Below are 23,998 nucleotides of genomic sequence, written 5' to 3'. Positions count from 1 at the left end.
CACGGCCCTCCAAGCTCCCCGCAGGGTCAAGGACAGAAGATAGGCATGAGCAGTCTTCTATGAGGCTGAGTAGATGATCCCGGGACCAGACAGGCTCATGGTGTCAGAGCGAGAGCCTGCCCAACTCCCCGCTGTACAGGAGACACAGGCTTCCAGGGAAGTACAAATTCTGGCCCTGGCTCAGCACCACCTGGGAGCTTGTTAGAAATGCAGACTCTCATACCCAGCCAGCATGGCTCAGTGGCTGAGCATGACCTATGAACCAGGAGGTCATGGTTCGATTCCCAGTCAGGGCACATGCCCAGGTTGTGGGCTCGATCCCCAGCGTAGTGTGTGCAAGAAGCAGCCAATCAATGATTCTCTCTCATCATTGATGTTTCTATTTCTCTAACCCTCTCCCTTCCTCTCTAACCTTCCTCTTTGAAATCAATAAAAATACAAAAAGAAAAAAGAAAAAGAAATGCATACTCTCTGAATCTGCATTTTAACAAGATCTCCAGGTGATTTGTATTCCTGTTAAAGGTGGGGAAGTGGGCTTTTGTGAGGCTTAGAGACAGTGCTTATCTAGTGCCCAGGCACCCGGGAAGTGCGCAGAGTGTTAGCTGCTGTCACCATCACACGGTGTCATTGCTGAGTGTGTGTGTGTGTGTGTGTGTGTGTGTGTGTGTGGAAGGGGGAAGGAACCAGGCGTTCTGATGGCTGAGTTCACAAGGGTATTGGAGTCCCCTGGCAGTGGGCAGGTTAAAGGCCCTGGAATGCCCGACCCAACTCCAGCCAGGCTGACGAGAGCTTTCCTCTCGGCCTCCCTCGGCCCCCACCCCGGGCCCAGGGAGTGGGTAGAGTGGGTGACTAAAGCCGGAGAGGCTGAGTAATCCTGGGACACCAACCAGGGATTGAGAAATGGAGAGAGAAATATTTTCAAAGAACGGCACAAGAGGGGGGAGGGGCATAAGAGAAGGAAAGGAGGGATGAGCCTGGGTCTTTCCGCCTCCTCACTCCAGCGCTCAGGTTTCTACAGCCTCCAATTCAAGTCCCCAATCCCCGGATGAGAGGGCCTGCAGGGGGCGGGGAGGACGGGCTGGGAGGGAGGGAGGGAGCAGCTGCCCACTTCCCTTCCCCTCCCCCAGCCCTTTCACTGCACTAACATTTCTCGGCTTCCCCTAATTGACTCCAGGAGGGTGCTGGGGCCTTGACTACCAGCCCCCTCCCCTCCCACGTGCCCTCTTCCAGCCTGGGAACAGAGGGGTTGGGGGGAGGGGGCCAGATCCGGCTTTAAGAGCCAGGATTCAAGAGTGATTTAAGGGCCAGAGGGGAGACTTCAGAACTCAGAAGAGAGAGAGGGGGGGGGGGGGAGCGTTAGGGAGAGAGATATTGAGACAGGACTTGGGAGAAACAGGGGGAAGAGAGGGAGAAACAGAAATAAAGCAAAGGCTTGACTGGGTAACTGGAAGCCAGGCCACTCACACCCTACATGCACCCAAGATCTCTGAGGAGCACCAGAGTGCAAATGACTAAGCCAGCCCCTGCCACCTCCTTCCCTGAGGCACAGGCCTGAGGTTGGCCCAGGCCCTGTGGGGTGCAGCGGAGGTGAGCTGGACCAGAAGGGAAATGAATATTCCTAGAAAGAGGCTGCCACTTCAGTTCTGTCTGGTCAGCTCTGCCACTAAGGAGCTGTGTGACCGTGACCAGGCCCTGCATGAGTCAGGCCCCAGTTTCCCTGTCTGTAAATCTGAGAGGAAGAAGTTGGGGGGCAGGCTCTGACCTGTAGAATGAATTCACCAATGGCCCCTCTCTCTACCCCTGCAAGAGCCACACTGGGCAGGGACCAGCATCTTCCCTCGTCTTAGAGAAACAGACGTTGAAGAGCAGCAAGAAGAACCTGGGCATCCTCTGGTTTGGAGGCGGTGGGAAAGGTGCTGGCCTCCTCTCTAGTTCCAGCCTCTCCTGGGGAAACAGCTCCAGGCACCATAACCTCCCCTCGCCTCCTGCCCTCCCACCCCAGGGCCGGGGCAGCCACTCTAGGGCAGTCCAGGAGGCCTGGTCAAGCGAGACCTCAGCCAGTTGAACTGCAGACCGCAGGCTCCTTGAGAGCACACCTCCTCCCTGAAATGTTTATTTAAGAAGCCTCCCAAGTGTACTTACTCTCTCCCTCTTCCTCCCCTTCAGCAGCCCCACGGGCCTGGCTGGGCTGGACTCCAGGAACCTCTCTGGCTCCAGGGCAGGGAAGCGGGTGTGAAAGTGAGAGTAGGGCCTGACCCTGCCACCTCCACCCTCAGGGTCTGTTCCCCTGAGCCCAGGCTTACACTCAGGTCAGGCCCTGTGTGGCCAGAGGCGAGGAGCCCTACGAGGGCTGCCCCGCTGCCTGCAATGACCCAGGGGACCTTCTGAGAGGGTTTGAGGCCATAAATACTCCATTTCTGTTTTTAAAATGTGGATTTAGGCTAAAAAGCCTGCTTCCTGGCCTTAGGGCTCAAGGCCACAAGAGCTAAATATACCTGACTGCCTGTTTACTTCCCTCAAGAACCGGACTTGGCCTCTCCCCAGACCCAGCTGCCTCCCTCTTTCAAACTCAGCATCTGGCCTCGCTGGGCTCCGCTCCGCTCCATCCGCTCCATCGCTCCATCCGGAAGGCTGGTCGCCTTTGCCACTTCTCCCTTCCTAACCACAGTCCTGGCCCCACCCGGCCTCACAGACATCTGGGGGAAGCTCGCCAGACTTAGCAAATAAAAACACAGGGCACCCAGTTCATATGAATGTCAGGTCAACAACAAGCAATTTTTTAGTGCTGTATGTCCCAATGCTAACATTTGGGACCCACTTATGCTAAAATATTACTTGTTGTTTATCTGAAGTTAAAATGTAACTGATTGATCACCTTGTATTTTACCTGGCAACCCTAATCTGGGAGAATAATACAGGGCAGTGAGAATTCAGCCTCTAGATTTACTCAGCTAAACGGGAAACCGAGGCTGGATCTCAAGGCAGACAGGGTCACTGTAGCAGAGAGAACATCAACTTGGGAGTCGGGCCAGGTTAGTGGACAAGCGACTTCTTAGTCTCTCGTCTGTCAGGTGGAAGTAATCACACCTGCCTCATAGAGCTGCTGAGAGGGTTCACGGACATGAGGCCCATAGAGTTTGTCTGGCATGTGCCTGGCACAGGGGCATGGTTATGGTGATTATTGTTCTGATTTTACCTGCTTCTTTACCCACCAGCCCTCCATGCTGGAGGGCAGGGCTCTCGGTCGGTCACTACGTAAGGCCAGTGCCTTCATCCCCCACCAGCCTCCACAGAAGCCCAGATGTGCTGCTCCAGAAGCTAGTCCTTATTACTGGGCACTATTCTAATTTGGCCTTCTACCCACTCCTATGGATCAATAAAGATAATAATTAATCAGTCTTGGCCACTATATATGGTGTCCTTACTCTCTGTTAATTCTGTGCTGAGGTCTTATATTAGGTCCTCTATAACACCACAATGAGAGCTGTTATTACTGTGCCCCTTTTAGAGTCAGTGAAACTGAGGCCCAGTGGGGCTTAGTAACTTGCCCGAGGACTCACAGTCACACAGGGGTGCCAGAATTTGGATCCATGTTGATCTGCCTCCAAAGCCTGTGCTCTTCAATAGTAATGGTATTATTCTACTTCCCCTGTTCAGGACGCTTTTCAGGGACAATAACCATCAACAAACTCTCTATTGCATGTGAAGTTCTTTGTTAGCCTTAGCCGCATGGGAAAACCAAAATCTTGCTCTGAGGGTGGGTAAGCAAAAAAGAGAAGGGGGTCTCACATCTCCTGAGTCTGTTCTCTCTGCTGGGAACACCCCTCCCCCACATCCATGGATTGAGGGCCTATGTGCCAGACCTAGTACTTCGTGCTTTGTGGTATCATCTCATTTAGTCCTCAGGACAGCCCTCTGAGGTCGCTGCCCCGTTTTCTTGGCTGAGGAAACTGAGGTGTAGAGAGATTAAGTAGATTGGTCAAAGTCACAGAGATGGTAAGTGGCAGAGCTGGGATCAGACTGATGCTGTTCCCTTCCAGAGGCAGACTCTCAGGCACCACTCCCCACATCTCCTCCATGGACCTTTCCTTGTTCACTCCCCTCTGGCATCCCAGGACCCAATCCCTCAGCTGTTCCTCAACGTGGCTTAATGTTCTGGGGTGACGAGTCCCTTAGAACCGGCAGAAAGACCCAGAGGAATCCTGCAGGGTGATAGCCAGTGCCAAGGCATGTGGCTGTGGGATGCCCAGAACCCCAGGTCTCCCATCCCATCCTAACATGCACGCACACACACACACACACACACACACGCACACGCACACACACACAACTCACCGCTGGCGGAGGCCAGGATCATGGCTTGTAGCATCTCTGTGTCAAACTGGTTGTTGGGCCAGGTGCCGGTTTCATCGCCATTTTGGGAGCTGGAGAGAGAGTGGGATGGTGAGCATAGTGTCCCAGGCCGGCCTAGCTCATGCCCTTCCTGTCCTCTTCCAGCTCCCAAATCCAGTACCCTCTCCCCCCTACACCCAAGACCCCCTCCCTTTCAGCAAGGTAGCAGGTAATTTCTATAATCCTTCAGAAGCCAGACCTCCCCCCACCCCATTTGTCAGTCCCCCAAACAGCTCTCCACTGTCTCAGGCATGTCTCAGACACTGGGGCCCTTAGACAGGATAAACTGTGACTTGCTCCCCACCCCCATGAGAGAGCAGTGTTTACTGTCACCGTGAGGGAGATGGGGCCTTTCCCCAGGGCAGTGAAGGTGAGATATGGGAGCCAGAGAAAGGGGTGAGGACCTAGGGAGAAGGGGGTGGGGAGGGAGAACTCCCTGGAGCAGGGAGGCTTGCTAAGCCCTCAGGATAAAACCCAGGGCACATAAGGACACTCCCCTCCTATTTTACAAAAACGCCCCAGCCCCTCCCAGATATTCTGCTATCACTTTTTCCAAGGAGGCACTTGCCTAGTTCCTCAAGCTCTCTCACAGCAAAGCCTGGGAAGATACTGTTCTCTGGAATGCCAGTTCCCAACCTCTGCCTTGGTAAAATAAACAGATTGTCAGGGGGATCCCTAAGCCCCCCAGCTCCAGCTCCGAGGGCAAGGCTGTCTCCTGCTTCCTACTGCAGCACCTAATTAAGACCTTTAGATGCTCCAAGTGTTGAGAAAAGCAAGGAGTGATTCACAATTGTTAAAAATGCCAACCCATAAAAGAGCCCTAAGGAATTCCAACCCAACTTGGGTTTTTCCATAAGTGACTATTTCCATGCTTTTTTGGAATTTTCAAGGATTAAATCATTTCCATTTTTGAGGAAAGGGGGGAAGCACCCTGACACATACACACATATTAGGGGACCCTTGGCATATTAACAAGGCAGTAGAGCAAAGAAGCAAGCAAGGAAATTTTCAAGAATTTCCAAAGAGCATTTTGGCAGCATTGTATTAATTTGAACAATTGCAAAAAAACATTTTTACTGAGTTAAGCAGTTTAGCCTTTTCTCTGAAATTTTAATTGGATATGTTTGCATTAAAAAATAATAATAACCTTAAAAATAGTAACAAATAATGAATCTAGGTAAAAAGAGTATTCAGGTGTTCATCATACTATTCTTTCAACTTTTCGATAGGTTTGAAACATTTCAAAGTAAAAAATGGAGAGGTCAAATTAAGTTATCCAAGGAGAAGGTGTGGTGTTGTGGAGACAGCTTTCCAGGCAGAGGGAGCGACATCCCTGAGGTGGGAGAAGCTTGGCAGCGAGTTTATTTTATTTTATTTTTTAAATATTTTATTGATTTTTTACAGAGAGAAAGGGAGAGGGATAGCGAGTTAGAAACTTCGATGGGAGAGACACATCAATCAGCTGCCTCCTGCACACCTCCCACTGGGGATGTGCCTGCAACCAAAGTACATGCCCTTGACTGGAATCGAACCCGGGACCTTTCAGTCCGAAAGCCTACGCTCTATCCACTGAGCCAAACCAGTTAGGGTTTGGCGGCGAGTTTAAAGGACTAAAGGAAAGCCAGTGAGGCCCCCGCCAGGGGAGGTATATCAGGGGCTTTGCCTGCAGAGCGGACACTAAAGATTTTGATCCCATCCCAAGAGCTCTGGGAAGCCACTGAGAGGTTTAAAAGGGGGTTGACATGATTGGATTTAAGTATTTAAAGAGCACTCTTGCTCCTGTGAGAGCACTGAGGGTTGGGTTACCTCTGGGAGGACAAGAGCTCAGTGATGGGGGCCTCAGCCACCTGTCTCCAGAAGTCCTGACTCGAGCCTGACAGAGCTGCTGTGGGCCTGCCTGAGGGCGCAGGGTTGAGGCTGGCGGGCTCAGGCCTAGGTGAAGGGCCTAATGGGGACAGAGTGGGGACAGCAGATGGTGGGGACAGGCAGGAGAAGAGCTTTGGGACTGTGAGGTAGACAATAGGGTCAGATACCAGGTTAGGAGGATGCCCTGTGGAGGTGGGTAGTGGTGTTGAGGGAATAAAGGGGAGTGGAAGGAGGGTGGGCTGGAAGATTCTAGGGAAACCTTGAAGGTTGGAGGCCAAGCACCTGGGCAGGCTGCCAGCTCTTTAAAGCTGGGTAGGAGATGAATGAAGTGGGAGAGACTGCTTTCTGAACCATTTGCTGAGCGCTTCCTATTTCTGGACACTGGGCTGACTGGGATATATATATAAATCATCTATTTCAGCCTCAGAACCATGTGCAGTAAGAGTTATGATTATCCCTCTTTTCCAGCAGATGAAATCAGGGCTCTGAGAAGTTGAGAAACTTTCCCAAAGTCACACAGCTGGTAACTGTCAGAGCTGCAACTGGAATAGTCCTAAGGTGACTCCAAAGCCTATGATCTTTTTTAAAAATATATATTTTATTGATTTTTTACAGAGAGGAAGGGAGAGAGACAGAGAGCTAGAAACATCGATGAGAGAGAAACATTGATCAGCTGCCTCCTGCACACCTCCCACTGGGGATGTGCCCACAACCAAGGTACATGCCCTTGACCGGAATCAAACCAGGGACCCTTCAGTCTGCAGGCCGACACTCTATCCACTGAGCCAAACAGGCCAGGGCAAAGCCTATAATCTTATACAGCAGGGAGGGCCTGGACCCCCAGCAGTAGGTAGAGGGTACTCTTCCAGAATTTGGAAAACAATGAAAAATAAAAGTAGAGGAGAGAGACGATGTCTAATTGATCATTTTCCAAGCACCCACTCTGTGTCAGTGCCTGTGACAGGCCCTGGGACTTAAGAGATGATAGATACAGTGCTTGCCCTAAGGAGCTTGTATCCGGGGTGCTGGGTGTGTGGTGGGGAGCAGCCCAGAGGCTGGGCTTTGAGAAGATGCTTCCTGAATCAGGCTCTAAAAAAGGAGAAACCTGGGGAAGTCACTCCTGACAACAGCCTGGATTTAAATGATAAAATATAAATGCATATATATTTTTTCAGTGCAGTAAAAACCTATCAGCATTTAAAAATATACATATACAGGGTTGGGAAAAAGTAGGTTTATAGTTGTCCATATGAAAAAAGTACAATAACTAATAAATAATAATACAAAAGTAAACTCTGGGTTTCATATACTCACAACTATAAACCTATTTCCCCCCACCCTATATCTGGGGCTATTATGCAACAATTAAATGACTTTTCAAGATTTTTTTATAGACTTTGGGGAATTTTTGTTATATATTGCAAAGACACCCCCCCCCCAAAAAAAACACACAAAAATAAATGAACAGTATGACTTTAATTACTATAAAGAAAAAAAATGGTGAAAAATATACCAGATACTGGAAATAAAAGTTCTCAGTATTCTGTGAACAAATTCATAAACAATTCATTTTATTCTTCTATTTTTGTATAGATTTTAAAATTTTCATATTAAAAAATGTTAGTGGTGTTTTCCCTGGGTTGTGAAATTATGAGTACTTTTTCTTGGAAATTTTGTTCTCTATTTCTCATGTTTCCATAATGAGCATGAATTATTTTAAAAACAGTCGCTAATTTGTTGAATGAGAGCAGAGATGGTGTCTCTGAGAGGAGGGTGGGTAGGAGCGAAGGGTAGTGGGAAACCATCAAAGAGAACAGAGCGGGGACAGGGGAAGCTGAGTGGGGACGGTCTCCTGTGTGCAGAGGCTGGGAACAGCTGCACGGTGGGGCGTGGTTACAGCCTGAGAAGGGAAACTGGCTTGCAGGATTCAGACCTGGAGACAACAGCTGTTGGGATCAGAAGCCGAAAGGATGACTTGAGAAGAGACAGTGGTGGAGAGGAGGAGCACCTGGCAAGCAAGAACTTCAGATCTTGGGTCTTTTCCCCTTTGTCTAGGCAATGAGACCCAGTGCTGGCTGGAACTTTAACCAGGTTTACTGAAGAACTCAACACTAGCCCTATTTTCAACCTGGTGAGCCAGCAGCCAGGGTGGTGGGGAAGGGAATGGGGCAGAAAAGCAGTGGGGGGCTGGAACCAGGGTTAGACTGAATAAGAAATCTCCCCTCCTCGTGCCCTCACTCCAATTTACTCATCAGGATGGCCGCACAGAAAACACCCCGTCATTCTGGTGATCCAGAGATGCCTCCCTACAGGGCCTTCGCATATGCTCTTCCCTCTACCTGGAATGCTCTTAACCCTTTCCTTCAGCTGGTTAATTCATATTCATCCTCAGATCCCAGCACAGCCTCCTTTCCTCCTGGACATCCTCCTGCTCCCTGACCAGGTCAAATCCCTATTTTATACTCTCACTACGAGGCACTGCTCTTCATAGCACTTATAACTGCAATCTTATATATATATATCTCCATATATCTATATATCTATATATCTATATATCTATATATCTATATATCTATATATCTATATATCTATATATCCATATATCCATATCTATATCTATATCTATATCTATATCTATATCTATATCTATATCTATATCTATATCTATATCTATATCTATATCTATATATTTGTGTGTGTGTGATTATTTCGTTAGTATTTGTCTCCCTCAATACTGTAAACTCCTGCGAACAGGGAGTATTTCTTTTTATACCTAGAACACTACCTGGCCTACAGTCGGTCTTACTGTTTATTGAATGAAGAAGGGGAGTTGCAGTTGCTGGACTGGGCCCCTAACGCTTATTTCATCTGGGCCATTTGGAGCTGGATCAGAACTGCTTGTCCCATCCCCATCCGGCTCAAATTAAGGCTGGGGAGCTCCTGAGCCTCCTCCATCTCCCCAAGAGCTCCCGCATGTATGTCAGGCCACCCAGTCTCCCATGTGATGAAAGGGGCTTGAGGCCGGGGTGAGGAGCACAGCCCAGAGCAATGGGTGGGCCTCAGGCTCAGCAATGACTCTGCCCGGCTAGTGTATGTCCTGCGGGGCGGGTGGGGAAAGGGGACACAAACTGCTCTGTACTTTTCTCTGACCACCTCAGCTCACATGTCACTTCCTCCTGGAGGCCTTCTCTACCCCCCTCCACCACTGCACTCACATTACCCTCTTCTTTTCAGAACTTGCTATGACTTGAAACTAGACATTTTTGCATGTGATTTGCTATCCATCTTCCGTCTTCTCTGCTGGCATGAAAGCCTATGAGTTCAAGAATCATGTCTGCTTGTTCACTGTTACAGGCCAGTGTTTAGCACAGGGACTGGCTCATGGTAGATGCTCAATACATATTTTTTGAATGAATACATGAATGACCTAATGGATGAGAAGGCTGGCAAGGCCAGTGGGGAGGAAGGAGACAGCTGGGTTCAGGACAGAGCAAGGGCAGTCCAAAGGATCTGGTTTGTTGCCTTCTAGGGGGCTTCTAGGAAGTGCCTTGAGGTCCTAATACCAGTGGCAGGACTGCACTTGCCCAGGAGCTGGAGCCTTCATCCTACACCAAGGTCTCCTGGGTTCCTGTGGCAGTGAGGGCTCAGCATCTGTACATCTGGGGAACGGTGGGCAGCAAGAGTCTGACCAGCGAGGAGGCAGGAAGGCAGACTAAGCTCTGCCCCCCTCTCTCTCCAGGGAGCCTTGGACTCCTCCAGGCTCCTGCCTTCTAACAGGGAGGCCTGGCCCAGAGCCCACTCACTCCCCTCAGACCAACTGAAGGTCTTTCTGCTGAAAATTCCCTCCTCCCCCACCCACAGGGGGTTCCTGTCTCAGCAGGAATTCATACCAGATTGAAATGAGCAGCTGGGGCAGCCTAGATGGGAGGGTGTGTTGGAAAGCACTGATCAAAGGCTCTGTATATGAGGGGCTTGGGGAGGGAGAGAGGTGGGGACGATGTGTGTGCTGGCTTGCCCACAAGTCCAAAGAAATGAGAGACAGGCAGAGACACCAAGCAAAAGACAGGATAAAATAGAGACAGAGAGAGAGATAAATAAAGAGAAACAGAGAAAGAGACTCAGTGAGGCAGAAAGGGACAGACAACAGTTATAGAGACGAGTAGAGAGAGACAGAGACACAGAGGCTGGGGATAGAGAGGACAGCAGAAATAGTGAGGGATGGAGGAACAAAAACTGGAGACAGAGGAACACAAGGACACTAGCAACGGATGAAAGAGGGAGAGACAGACAGAGATCAAGGATGGAGACAGGGAGGCAGAGACAGAGAGAAAAGGAGAAACTGACTGAGACTAGGAAGTCACATTGATTCATTGATTCACATTTATTGAGCACCTAGCCATGGCAGGGGTAGTGTGAGGCACAGATCAACGCAGGTAGATACAATGGTAGGAACAGAGAGGCAGCAATGAAGACCGAAACCGAGATAGAGTCCAAGAAAAAGGGAGAGGCCGAGAATGTAAACTGACATAGAGACGGAGGGGCGGGTGCAGAGATAAGAGAGTGGCAGAGACAAAAGGCCTGCGGACTGAGAGGGTAGAACCCGTGGGGGGCCTCCGGGGTGGCCTGGAGGAGGGTCGGGGCCAGGAAGACCCGCCCTAGAGCTCTCCCTCCTCAGCCCCACCTCCAGCTGTGCTGTCTCCCTTCCCCCACCGCTGCCGGACCGCCCTCCCCTCCTCTGCTTTCCTGCAGGCTCCTCCTCTCCTCCTCCTGCCCCAGGTTTCTCTGCCTGAACCCCAGGTCAGGATGGAGCCCAGCTCCATCCAGAGTGGGGGGATGTAGGCAGTAGATGGGTTAATAAGCCCCCCCCCCAGAGACCACCTTAAAACCACCCTGTGGTCCCACGGAGCCCCCAAGAGACAGGACAGGTTTCCTGTGGTGGGAGCAGAGAGGGGATGGGCGCATGACTTGAGCTTCCAAAATAGCCTCTTCCCTCTGGGGTCTGTGTAAGAGCCTCCAGGACACCAGAACCTCCCTGAAATCTGGAACCGAGGGAAGAAGCCATTCGTAGCAACCGCTGAGCCCTCCCCCATCCCCTCACGTCATCACTGAGAAAATGCCGCAGAGAAGAGGGTGGGCTGGAGAGGCAGTCACCTACCCGCTGGTGCCGGGTCTCTGGGCCTGAGAGAAACGCCAGTCCGTGTTGGGTGGGGCTTGCTGTGGAGAAAGCAGAGGGAAAGGGGCTGAGTACCCAGGAGAAGTCTGAATGTTCCCGACCCCTGGGTGTGGGCCGGGAAGCGGAGAGGGGCGTGCACACTGAGAAGAAACTGGTGTCAGATGGGGGGGGGGGGGTAGACTCATCTTCAAAGACAAAATAAAACCTCAGGTTTCAGAAGGTACGGAGACAAAGAGATAAAAACATTTATGTGACCACAGTGAGCAAACCCGGATCCCTTTGCTAAAGAAACTGCTCTTCCTCCCTGGCCCCCAGACTCAGACTTCTGAGCTGAGATTCAAGGGCTCAAGTGTCTTCTGCAGAACCCGGAGCCGAGGGGAGGGCTGCAGAGGAGGCCCCCAAATGTGGCCAGCCCCAGAAAGAATGTATTCAGCTCCTCAGCTGGGAACAAAGCTTCCGCTGCAGCAAGATGGCTGCTGCCCTGGGTAACCCTTTTCGTGCCAGGTTGTGCCATAACACACTCAGAGGGACGCCTCCTCCGGGCCCTTGGCCATCAAGGATCCCTTCCCACAGCTAAATACATTATTAATTTAGGAGTCATGCCAGACGGGGCCTTTGCAGGGCATCCAAGCCCCAGGACACCTCTCACCCCCCATAACTCGGTGCCAGACAATGACTGTGACTAAGGGGGAGAGAACAAGGCTCCTCTGTCCGGGGCAGAAACTGCTGGATGGAGCCCAGCAGAGATCAAGCTCCCACAGCCTCCGGGCAGAGCCAACCAAGTCTCCAGGGCTCCCGGGGGCTGATCTGGAGCCATCCCCCACCTGGATGAAGCGTGGGACTCTGGCCAGCCACTGCTCTCCCCAGTCCTCCCCGCCTCTCCCCAGGGTGTGTTAGCCCATCACACACTCTCACGGAGCACTCCCCAAGCTTTCTCCTCACCCGTTCTGGGGTGTGCTAGTAATTAATTCTCACACTCACTCCCAGGAGCAGAGAAGGAGGTGTGAGCATCTCTGATGACACCGGGGAGAAGGAAGACCCATGGCTGCCAAAGGACTCACTCGGAGCCGCACAGGTGGCCGTGATGTGAGCGGAACCCAGAAACGTAGCAGCCCAGGTGCAACAGGAGTCACCAGCGCCGTTCTGGGGCTGCCGTGGGGAAGGGCACGAGGATGTCCGTCCTCAGCCACCGTATCTGTAGCTATAGCAGAATCTACACGGAGACACAGGTACCCTGACAGATGGAGGAGAGGAGCTGGGCAAAATTCAAAACCTGCAAAAGGAGGCGGGTCCACGTTTGTATGTACCGTTAGGGCTGCTCTGGGAGAAGGAGCCCAGAAGACCTTTCTCCACTTGGGAGACCCCCCCTTCCCATCCCAGCAGATCAAACATCCCTGCTGGCCCCCAGCGTTCCAGTGTCCTAGCTCTGCTGGTATCAGGAGACCTAGCGTAGGCCTTCCTCTCTCACTTAGCGGGAGAACCTGGACAAGTCACTCACCTCTGTGAAACTGGCATGAGGTGGGGATGCTAGTACCTCTCCAACAGAAGTGTTGGAGGAGCAGATGAGATGTGGCTCTCAGAGAAGGTGAGAGTCTCAGTCCACTATCAGAATCTCATGGGGGTGTTGTTTCAAAATATAATTCTAATTCCGTGGGGGCAGGGTGAGGCATAGGCAGATTTTGAATAAAAGCTCCCGGAGTTGTGGCACCTTATGCTTTGTTACTATTATAGTTGCTCCATGTACGAGGGCGCCCTGGCACCTGCAGGGCTGTGGCTCTCCATCAGCCAGAGAAGGGAGGATGTGCCAAAGTCTCAGATACCCTGGTCACCCCCCAAGCCTAGGTCTGAGATCTCTGGACACACTGTGGTCACGACGGAGCCAAAAACCGATCTCTGCGCGTCCAGAGCCGGGTGCACCAGGCTCCCACTTCCCGCGAGAGGACGGGGCTGCGGGTGGCACTGAGGTCCCAGGCTGCGGGTCCTACAGCATCTGAGCATCTGGCTCGCTCCCCCCGGGCCGGGACCAGCCGTCCCTTGGGCCCCAGGGCACCTGGGACCACCTGGCCGAGGCTTCTGGGCTGGAGGCCCAGCGGGATCGGCCAGCCCATGGGTCATAGAGTCCCAGCCACCGCGCCCAGAGCGCCCGGACTCGCTCCCGCGCTCTGGACGCCCCAGCCCACCCGGAGGCGACCGGTCCGGCCCGGACAGCACCGGCCTGACCTGGGACTGTCACCAGGGTGCGCAGTCAGCGGCGAGTACCTCGGAGGTACTGCGCGGGACCGGGACGGAGGGGAGCTGTGAGGGGTGAGGGGACCGCCTGTGATGTGACCCGCAGCTGGCGCGAGTCCCAGCCCCAGTGCGAGGGCGTGAGTGCGGGTGCGGCGTGGCGGGAACCCTGCGCCCGCGCCCCTGTCCTGTCTACAGACGCGTGTTTGGATGGGGGAATAAGGAGGGTTGAGAAGAACAGCGAAGTCCCAGATCCGGGGGGTTGGGAGAAGCTTAAGAAGAAACTTAGAGCAGCAGAGCGTGCGGGCGCCGGAGCCTAGGAGGCTGGCTGTGGGCGTGGGTCTGTGACTGCCTCCACCCTGGACCCCCGACCCCCACGGAAGTCGCTGGCAAGATCGCCGGGCCCCAGCCTTTTCTGAGTGGTGGGGGCGGGGCGGTCCTGTCACCCTGGGACGCAATGGCCCCCCACCTCCCGGGGCTCAGAGCCCCATCCCCGTTTGGCCACACCTCTGGCCCCGCGCAACCAGTCCAAATGGCAGCCGAGCCCGTGGGGTGGATGCAGGTTCAAAGCCCCTAAGATCTGGTCGGGCAGCTGCTCCATCGCCGCGCAGGGGTCGCGCTGAGCCCCTCACCTGGCTCGGCTCCCGCAGCGTGTTAGAGCGGGACCGGAAGGCGTCGGGCTCCAGCGCCAGGGCTGAGGGCTGCTGGACGCCCAGGGGCCGTAGAAAAGTGAAGTCGCTGCCGTCCGAGGCCGGTGAGAAGCACGTCCTGTAGCAATGGCTCTGCGAGTCGGCGGGCCGCAGCGTCACCTCCATGTACTTGAGCGTGCCATCCGAGCTCACCTGCAGGTTGGGGCTGGACTGCTTATAGTAGTCCCGGGAGGGCGAGTCCTGGCGCTGGCAGCACCGGCCCCCACCCCCACCCCCATCTGCGTGTCCCCGAAGGCACTTGGCTGACAGAAAGGTGAAGGTGACCAAGGATAGCAGACTGATGGCTGCGAGGGCCACAATGAGGTAAAGGGTGAGGTCGGAATGCTCAGGAGGGTGTGTGAAGAAGTCGCTGGATTTGGGCGTTTCCTCAGGGTCCTCGTCCTCCAGAACCAGCAGCACTGTGGCCGTGGAGGAGAGGGAAGGGTCACCGTTGTCCCTCACCAGGACCACCACCTGTTGGGTGTCAGAGTCATCCTCCAGCAAGGCCCGGGCTGTGCGCACCTCACCCGTGTGTGCGGACACCAGGAACAGTCCTGGGGCTGTGGACTGTGGCAACAGTGAATAAGAGAGCCATGCATTGTGGCCTGCATCAGCATCCACAGCTGTCACCTTGGTGACCAAGGATCCAGGAGGCGCAGAGCGAGGGAGACGCTGGGGGGCTGGGAGTTCCCAGCCGGGTCTTGGGTGCAGCACAGCCGGGGCATTATCATTCTGGTCCAGGACAAACACATGCAGGGATGTGTTGGCATGCAGCGGGGGAGAGCCAGCGTCTTGCACCCCCACCACGATCTGCATCATCTGCAGCAATTCATAGTCAAAGGTGCGCTGGGCAAAGACCCGCCCATCCTCGGGGTTGACATATACGAAGGAGGAGGCTGGGGCTCCCTGAATCTGATTCCCTATGATGGAGTAGGTGAGACGGGCGTTATCCCCGGTGTCTGGATCAGAGGCAGCCACAGTGCAGAGAAGGGAGCCCGGAGGCCGGTTTTCTGCGATGTACGCAGTATAGAGCTGCTGGGTGAAGGAGGGGGCATTGTCATTAACGTCTGAAATGTTGAGCCTGATGGTGAGATGAGCGTGCAGGGGAGGTGAGCCTGCGTCACTGGCCAGCAGCTCAATGATATAGTGGGATGTGGCCTCACGGTCCAAGGGCTGGCTGGTTAGCAGTGAGTAGTGGTTCTCAGAGGGCTTAATCTGAAAAGGCAGGTCTGGAGAGATATCAAGGCTCACTTCACCGTTTCTCCCTGAGTCTCTGTCCCGCACATTAAACAATCCCACTACTGTGCCCACTGGTGTGCTCTCCAGGACGGGGTTGACCAAAGAGGCCAGGAGTACCTCTGGGGCATTGTCATTGGCATCCCCCACGTCCACTTGAATCACACAGTGGCCTTCCATGGCTGGCTGTCCCTGATCACGGGCCCTTGCGTGAATTTCATAGAAACTTGACTCCTCAAAGTCTATGGGACCCAACACATGGATCGCTCCACTGCTGGGATCTAGGCCAAAGAGATTCCGCACTGCCTCGGATGTATGGTCTCCAAAAGAATAGTCTAGTTGGCCATTGATGCCTTCGTCCGGATCAGTGGCATTGAGGCGGAGCAGCAGTGTACCCCTGGGTGCATTCTCTGCGAGTCCCACACGAAGAACTGAGGACTGGAAGGCTGGAGCATTATCGTTGATGTCCAGCACAGTGATAGCGATAAGGGTGGTCCCTGAGCGGGCTGGGACACCCCCGTCCACAGCAGTGAGCACCAACTGATGTTTTGCCTGAGCTTCACGGTCCAGCTGCTGCTCTAGCACCAGCTCTGGGAACAGCTTCCCATCTTTTAGGGTCTTCACATTCAGAGAGAAGTGGTTGTTGGGGCTCAGAGTGTAGAAGCTCACAGTATTGGTGCCCACATCTGGATCCTGGGCACTGTCTAGTGGGAATCGTGCCCCCAGTGCAGCTGATTCTGAGATGCGTATCTCTCGCTCAGGGGTGGCAAAGCTAGGAGAGTTGTCATTGAGATCCAGGATCTCTACCTCTACACGGATTAGTTCCAGTGGGTGTTCGGTCACCACCTGGACTGGCAACAGGCAGCTGGTACTGGCTCCACACAGGCTCTCTCGGTCAATCTTTTGATTTACTGCCAGACCACCACTCATCAAGCTCAGGGAAAAATAGTGCCCCTTTTCCTCAGAGCCCAACCGCAGTCCACGGCTCATCAGATCTGTCACCTTTAAGCCTAGATCCTGAGCAACATTTCCCACCAGCGTCCCCGGCTCAGACTCCTCCACCACTGAGTAACGAAGCTGCCCAGACACCCAGCCCCAGCAGCACAAGGACAACATGCACAGCACTTGCCATTTCCCAGCGAGCTGTGGGGGTATCTTGGGCCCCATGACCCAGAAGTCCCTCCTGGACACTGACTCTGTGCTGTCCTGTCTCCAAGGTAGACCCAGGGCTTGGAATGTAGCAGCTGAAATCTCTTGTGTCTCCTTCCAGCCTCTTAAAAACTGCTCTGAGGTTTGTCTGCCTGCAGCAGTTCCTCTTAGTCACCGAATGGCGGGGGTGGGTGGGGGGGGGGAAGGGGAATTAAATCTGAGTGGAGCTGGGGAGCTGGGGGAGGAGAGGCGGGCAAGAAGAGCAGATCCCCCACCTCGGCTCTTAGTCTGATTGGCCAAAAAGTCTGTCTGCTCTCAACCAGTTATAAAGTCTGGAAACCTTAGGAACAGGCTGCAAATCTGTGTCACAGAAGCCTCCTACTTCCCCACTTGTTTCGTGCTGCACGTTGATTCAGCCCCCTTGGCAGCAAAATTTGACAGCTCAGATGGTGCTCAACAGGGAAGACAAAGTGGTACAAAACTTCTCAGTGTTCTGTCCCAGCAACTTCCTGCATGATTTCAGAGGCTCCCACTACTTGCTTGAACCAACAAAAGTTTGTCTTTATCGGGGAGGCAAAGCCCATGTGTTCCCCCTCCCACCCCCATCCTGCTAACCACTGCTAAGATGAGAAGAGAGATTTGTTAGGATCATGTAGAGTCTTGCTCTGACTTTCCAGTGATGATTTAAGGAATCTCAATGTCAGCTGATGACTATAGCACTCAGCTTTCCTGAGATCCAGACTTGAGCTATGAATGAGCATCACAGCTTATGGTAGGGGAAATATTTCTGGGACTGATTCAGGTCACCAGAAGGGTGACTAGAAACTAGGCATGGCCTCTAGGCTTTATGGTTTCACCAATTCAGAAGTACTCTACTTAGAGACCCTCAGAATAGCTATCTCTATGGATGCCTCATCTGTAAACCAGATTTCGGACATTAAGTGATTTCACTCTATGCTTTTCCCCCAAAGAGGTAATGCTTCCCCTGCCCCCGTCTACTGCATCTAGCTCAAATCCCAGTGGGGACTTGATTGGGAGTCCCGAAGATGCCTCTACTCCCTTGACTCTTTCCTCTTCGTGCTCTCCTCTAGATTTCAAGCAGGGACTTCCCTTCACAGTGGGTTAGGGAGTACTTGATACTGTGAGGCATTGGGGAATGGTAATCTAGAGTTAAGGTAGTCCAGAATCTGGCCCCCTCATTCCGGAAGAGTAGAGAACGCAGCCATCTGGGTTTAAGTGACGGTCCAGTGTACCCTACCCTTGTGTGCTATAGGTTTCTATGCTCCCACATTCTTGCAGCACGCTTCCCTGGCTCTTGATCACTTACTTTCATTTCTTACTCTCAGGTAAGGTCATAACCCAAACCCAAGTATTAACCTTTGACAACTTCCTCGTTAATTCACAAAACACTTCTAAAGCACAGCATCTACCACACAGTTACCATTCACAAAAAAGGTGACATCACTACGGGCTCTTACAGAGAGGCCAATACTCTCTGGGACGCGGCCCAACCACATGCCTGGGTCGGCATAACCCTCAAGCATTGACTGAGCCTGCAAAGATCTCACCTCCAGCCCATAGAGAAGATCAGAGGGTGGGCAGCTTGGGCGAACAGGCTCCCCTGCCATAGGTGCACTGGGCGACTTCACCATCATGAAGCTATCGCTCCGAGTGGGTGCAGAAGCCAAGGGTGTACAGCCATGAGAGTGACCACCCACATCAACAAACTTGATAGGATCATCTGACCCTAGCTGGATTCGGAGGATCCCATTGGAAGGAGGAAGCCCCTCCCTCCTTCGAGAGCGCGTGAGACATGCACAGGTGCCAGCAGGAAAGCAGGTCACTCCGCAGGCAGCCCCACGAAGACACTTAGAGAGTAGTGCCACGAATGAGCCAAAGGAGACAAAGCAAATTGCCACGAGTGATACAGCCAAGTAGAGGGTCAGGCGGGATTCTCCTTCCCTTGGAGCTGAAGATTCTCGAAGATCAGGGACAACCGGATGAGCATCTTCCTCCAAGGACACTAGGAGAGTAACGGAGGTAGAGAGCGGTGGGGTACCACTATCCTTTACCACAATGACCAGCTTCTGTGGTGGGAGATCAGCTGGAATGGGAACAGCTGTCCGCACCTCCCCAGCATAACGAGAGACTGCAAACAGGCTGGGGTCTGGGGCCTCCAGGAGCTGATATGAAACCCAAGCATTGTAACCCGAATCCAAGTCCACAGCAGTCACCTTTGTGACTAGGTGACCAGCACCAACTGATGGAGGCAGTGCTTGGGGACATAAGGAACCAGGCCGGGCCCTAGGGCGGAGCACAGCGGGAGCATTGTCATTGAGGTCCAGCACGAATAGACGAACTGTCACGGTGCTACTAAGGGGTGGGTTGCCCCGATCCCGGGCCTGCACCTCAAACTGTAGTGTCTGTGTTTGCTCATAGTCAAAGGATCGAGTAGCATGAACAGCTCCTGTCTGGGGGTTCAGAGAGATGAAGGAAGAAGCCGACACGTCTCGATTTCTGGGCTCTAGGAGAGAGTAGGAGATGAGGGAATTCAAGCCAGAGTCTGGATCAGAGGCTGCGAGGGAGCAAAGCAGGTCCCCTGGGCGATTGTTCTCAGGAACAAACACCTCATGTGACCTCTGGAAGAAAGAAGGTGGGTTATCATTCACATCTGAAATATTGAGGAAAATAGTCCTTTGGGTGCTCAGAGGAGGGTTCCCAGCATCAGAAGCAGTGACCATGATGTCATAGCTGGATTTGGCCTCTCTGTCCAAGGGCCCAGCAGTCACCAGGGAGAACTGGTTCCTGAAGGCGGACTTGAGGGCAAAGGGCAAGTGGTCTGGAATACGGAGGCTCACATCTCCGTTGGACCCTGAGTCAGGGTCCTGCACACTGATAAGTGCCACCACAGTGCCAGGTTCTGCGCTCTCTGGGAGAGTCCCAAGCTCTGAGGTCACCGTGATGTGGGGGGCGTTGTCATTTACGTCCAGGAGATCCACTCGAAGGCTGCAATGTTGCTCCATGGCCGGAGAACCCCCGTCTCGAGCCCGAACATCAAATTCATAGTAATTCTCATTCTCAAAGTCTAGGGGCCCCTGGAGGGTGAGCTTTCCAGTGGTGGGGTGCAGGCTAAAGAGGTTTCTCACGCGGTCAGGGGTGTGGCCACTGAAAGAAAAGGTGACATTACCACTGGGACCCAGGTCCGGGTCCGAGGCGTTGAGCTGGATGAGCAGCATGCCGGCGGGCGCGCTCTCCAGCACGCTAATCCTGTAGCTGGATTGCTGGAAGGCTGGGGCGTTGTCATTCACGTCCAGCACCGAAACCCGGAGCTCCGCGGTGCCGGATCTGGGAGGGTTACCTCCGTCCACAGCAGTCAGCACCAGGCGGTAGTCTGATTGCTTCTCCCGATCCAGAGGCTTCTCCAGGAGCAGCTCTGGGACGAGGCTGCCGTCGCTGCGCTTCTTTACATCCAGGGCAAAGTGCTCATTGGAGCTGAGTCTGTAGCTGCTGATGGAGTTGCTCCCCACATCTGCATCCTGAGCCTTTTCCAAGGGGAAACGCTGTCCTGGAGGAGCTGCCTCCCCAATTTCCAAGTCCAGCTGCTGCCGAGGAAATCGGGGGGCGTGATCATTCACATCCACGATTTCTACCTCCGCTCGGTACATTTCCAAAGGCCCTTCGGTTACAAACTCCAGGGGCACGATGCAGTTGGCACTGAGCCCACACAGTGCCTCCCGATCAATTGGGTTCTTGATGAGCAGGGCTCCGCTGTCCAAATCCACACGGAAGTGTCTTTGGTTCACCTCTCCAGCGACCTGCAGCCTTCGAGCTGACAGACTCTCTGTATCCAGCAGGAAATCTTGGGCGACATTTCCTACAAAAGTCCCCTCCTGGGACTCCTCTGGGACCGGGTAGCGGATCTGCCCACAAACGTAACCCAGGTAGCAACAGAGGAACAAAAGGGTAGCCCCCGGGCAGATTTCTACCCAGCTTCTCACCTCGCGGAGCATTGCTGCCGCCGGCTAGCTCTCTACCTGGTCCTGAGAAGCAAACGAAGCCGACCCGCCCCAAACAGCCACAGCAGCTGGAGACACCTATCTCCCTTTGCCCGCGCCAGTTCTGGCGCGGCTCGGCCGGCGCCGCAAGGGTTACGCGCCGTTTTTTTTGCTGGTGGCGGGGTAGATTTGTCTGCCTTCCACCACGCGATTGGCCGACAGCGGCTCCTGGGCTCAGCCAATAGGCTGAGCAGAGAACATCCCAATAGCAGCAGGGTAAATGCGTCGCAGCATTGGAGAAAAAGCACACACACACACCAAAACAAAAAACACCTATCTTTTCACCTTTCTCCCGCTCAACAGCATTTCTTTCCACGGGTTATTATGACCTCTATGGAGCGACAGACAACATATATGTGTCGTGTGTTGTTTTTTTCTCTTGAGCACACCAATCGTCCCCGCCCCTTTTCCGCGGGGAAAACAGCCAGAGCCTTAGCAACCTGCAGCCCTGAGAGGAGTAGCCATTTGAGACTGGTCACTTTGTTCAAGCCAGTGTTGTCATCCACCAATATTCTAAATGAGCAGCTCCTGCTCAGTCCTATTGTATCAAAGCAACCGCTGATTAGAAGCACTGCCATGTACACAAAACTCTGCCTCTCTCCGATGATTCAGAAACGCATCCACCTCTTTGCGGAAAAGGCTTACACATTAATGTAGCCAATTAAATGTATGCAGTACACATTTTTGTTGTAACAGGAGGCGCAGCGGAAACCAAAACTCTTTTATTCAGACGCTTGCTAGTGATATGCTAAATTACCATTCATCCGTTTCAAGGACAGCAAGGGAGGAGATGAAGCAGAGTAGAGGAAGCCAGGAAAGGGAGATGCTCCAAATCAGTAAAGAATCAGTTGTGCCTGGGAGGTGCTAAGGGTTAGATCCTCACTACCTGGCAGAAAGCTAATGTTCACAGATTTAATAGCTCCCTGTGAATGATTGAGATCAAGCTACCAACAGTACTGTGCCTACAAATCCCCTTTATTTGACACCATGGTATGCCTGATATGTTGTTAATTACCAACAGAGGCTGTTTCAAAAGAGCAAGCTTTTCACTTAGCCCCAGGGGGCCCCTTGGAGCTGGAGACTTGATGTCACTCCATCAGACCCAGATCCAGACCCTCCCAGGAGCCTGGCTACCACCTCGCACAAATGAAGAAACAGCTCATTTCACACTGCAGTTACCTGCAAAACCTGAGTGGCAAACACACCAGAGCACAAAGAGAAAATTTCAGTCTGATCTGGACATATTTCTGAACTCATTCAAATCCTCACCTAGGTTACGAGTGGATGCCAAGACCAGTGGCAAAACCTGGGCTTCTTATCCTCCTTATTTTTCCAAACCCTTGATCCTCAGGAATATCCTCTGACTATGGTGATGCCAGCAAGCAACATTCTGGTCTCAAAGGGAGGGATCTGCTTTCTATGTTCTTTTACAAAAACACCTAAACCTCTTCTCCTGGGAATGATGGAGGTGTAAATCAGGCTAACCCACTAGGTGTTTATGCCAGGATTCTCTTCAGTGAATGACACATCATCCACCCAGCTCCCTTGGAGCAGGTAAGGTCATCCTTGACTCATTCCTCTCCCTGACTACCTGTATGATGTCAATCAACAAGTCCTGATGTTTTACTGTGACACTTCCCTCCATTTATTCTGCCACTGGAATGGTTCAAGCATTTACCAATCTTTTCCTCAAATATCATAATAGCCTTCTAACTGTTCTCTTTGTTTCCAGTATCAATATCTCACTAATGGCTGCTAGAATAATCCCTCTAAAACAAACAAACAAACAAACTCCTGATGACATCATATATATGTCAGTTCAAAATTCTGCAATGGCTATCACTGATACAGAATAAAATAAAAAACTCCCCACCCTAGCCAGCTTGGCTCAGTGGATAGAGTGTCTGCCTGTGGACTGAAGGGTCGTGGGTTCGATTCCAGTCAAGGGCATATACCTGGGTTGCAGGCTCGATCCCCAGTAGGGGGGTGTGCAGGAGGCAGCCGATCAATGATTCTCTCTCATCATTGATGTTTCTATCTCTCTCTCCCTCTCCCTTCCTCTCTGAAATCAATTAAAAAAATATTTAAATAAATAAATAACTCCTTGGCCTGGCCTAAAGGTAATTCAAGATATAATTCCTGCCTACTTGCTTCACTTTATCTCTTGCAAAGACTGTCTATTTTAAAAACATGCTTTAAAGTTCAGCAACAATGTAATATCATTATTCTTCAGTATGGAACTTACTGCAAGGCCCTCTATCTCTCCCCTTTACTATTTAACAAATTACTACTCAATCTTTAGTTCTCAGCTCAACCATCACCACCTCTATGAAGTCTTCCTGATTTCCCCCAATTGGCTTTGGTGTTTCTATCCCTCTGCTCCCATTACTTTTTGTATATCATTTCTTTTGCATGTCTGTCTCCTATGGTACTCTGTGTAGCACAAGCATGTCAAACTTGTGGCCAGTCGCGAGTTTGACATGCTTGTGGCATAGCTGTATCTTTTCACCTTTTACAGTATCTGGCACAAGGGATGCTCAATAGATGGTGAATTACTGATATTACCATTTATTAGTTTAACAAATATTTATTGAGTACTTTTGTTTTATATGAGTACTTTATGTTGAGTACAGACACTTTATATGCCTAAGTTTTCAATCTCAATAATTTTGAAAGGAAGTATTATCTTTATTTTATAGATAAGGACACTGGAGTTTAGAGAGGTTAAGAGACTCATCTAAAACTAAATAACCAGTATGTGCAGTACAGAACTAGGATTCCCCCCCCCCCACACACACACACACACTCCCACCCCTGGTTTGTCTGGAAAGAAATAAAGCTTAATTCTATAACATCTTAAATGATTTTTCTGCCGGTTTGTCATCTCCCTAACCATAAACTGGACCTTTAGTGATACTTTTAATATCCAAGAACTAGACCCCTTTTAGGTCTCAATCCCTTATATTTGCAAGCCCACACCAAAACAAACATGCATACAGTCTGTATTACTAGAATTGGAGCATTATAAAGCCTTAATGCTACATATCCTTGACTTGACCTTTTTTTATGCCAGGTATGTAATTCTCCCAACTCTAGATTTTTAAAACAGCTTTTTTGAGCTATAATTCACATACTATGCAGTTCATCCATTTAAAGTGTGCAAATTATTGTGTTTTTTTTGTATAATCACATATACTAAAACAATGCAATCA

General features: G+C 51.9%; 1 protein-coding gene across 23 annotated transcripts in view; it reads right to left on the bottom strand.

Annotated features, from left to right (window-relative positions):
* Positions 1-23,998, bottom strand: part of LOC307099905 (protocadherin gamma-C4) — a gene marked incomplete at its 5' end in the record, with an annotated part of 162,285 nt that overhangs the window by 2,777 nt on the left and 135,510 nt on the right. For 21 of the 23 annotated variants that reach the window (XM_079771982.1, XM_079771980.1, XM_079771981.1 and 18 more), the window contains 2 exons: positions 4,336-4,424; positions 11,414-11,472. In XM_079771982.1, the coding sequence (XP_079628108.1) occupies positions 4,336-4,424; positions 11,414-11,472 (148 nt within the window). Of the gene's footprint in view, positions 1-4,335; positions 4,425-11,413; positions 11,473-14,289; positions 17,304-18,299; positions 23,535-23,998 lie in introns of those variants that run through there. The other 2 variants (XM_079771990.1, XM_079771983.1) reach the window with 2 other exon arrangements.

Source organism: Cnephaeus nilssonii (assembly GCF_951640355.1).
Source record: "Cnephaeus nilssonii genome assembly, chromosome: 5".
Classification (NCBI taxonomy): domain Eukaryota; kingdom Metazoa; phylum Chordata; class Mammalia; order Chiroptera; family Vespertilionidae; genus Cnephaeus; species Cnephaeus nilssonii.
The sequence above is the reverse complement of the archived record's forward strand: the minus strand, read 5'-3'. Positions and strand labels throughout refer to the sequence as shown.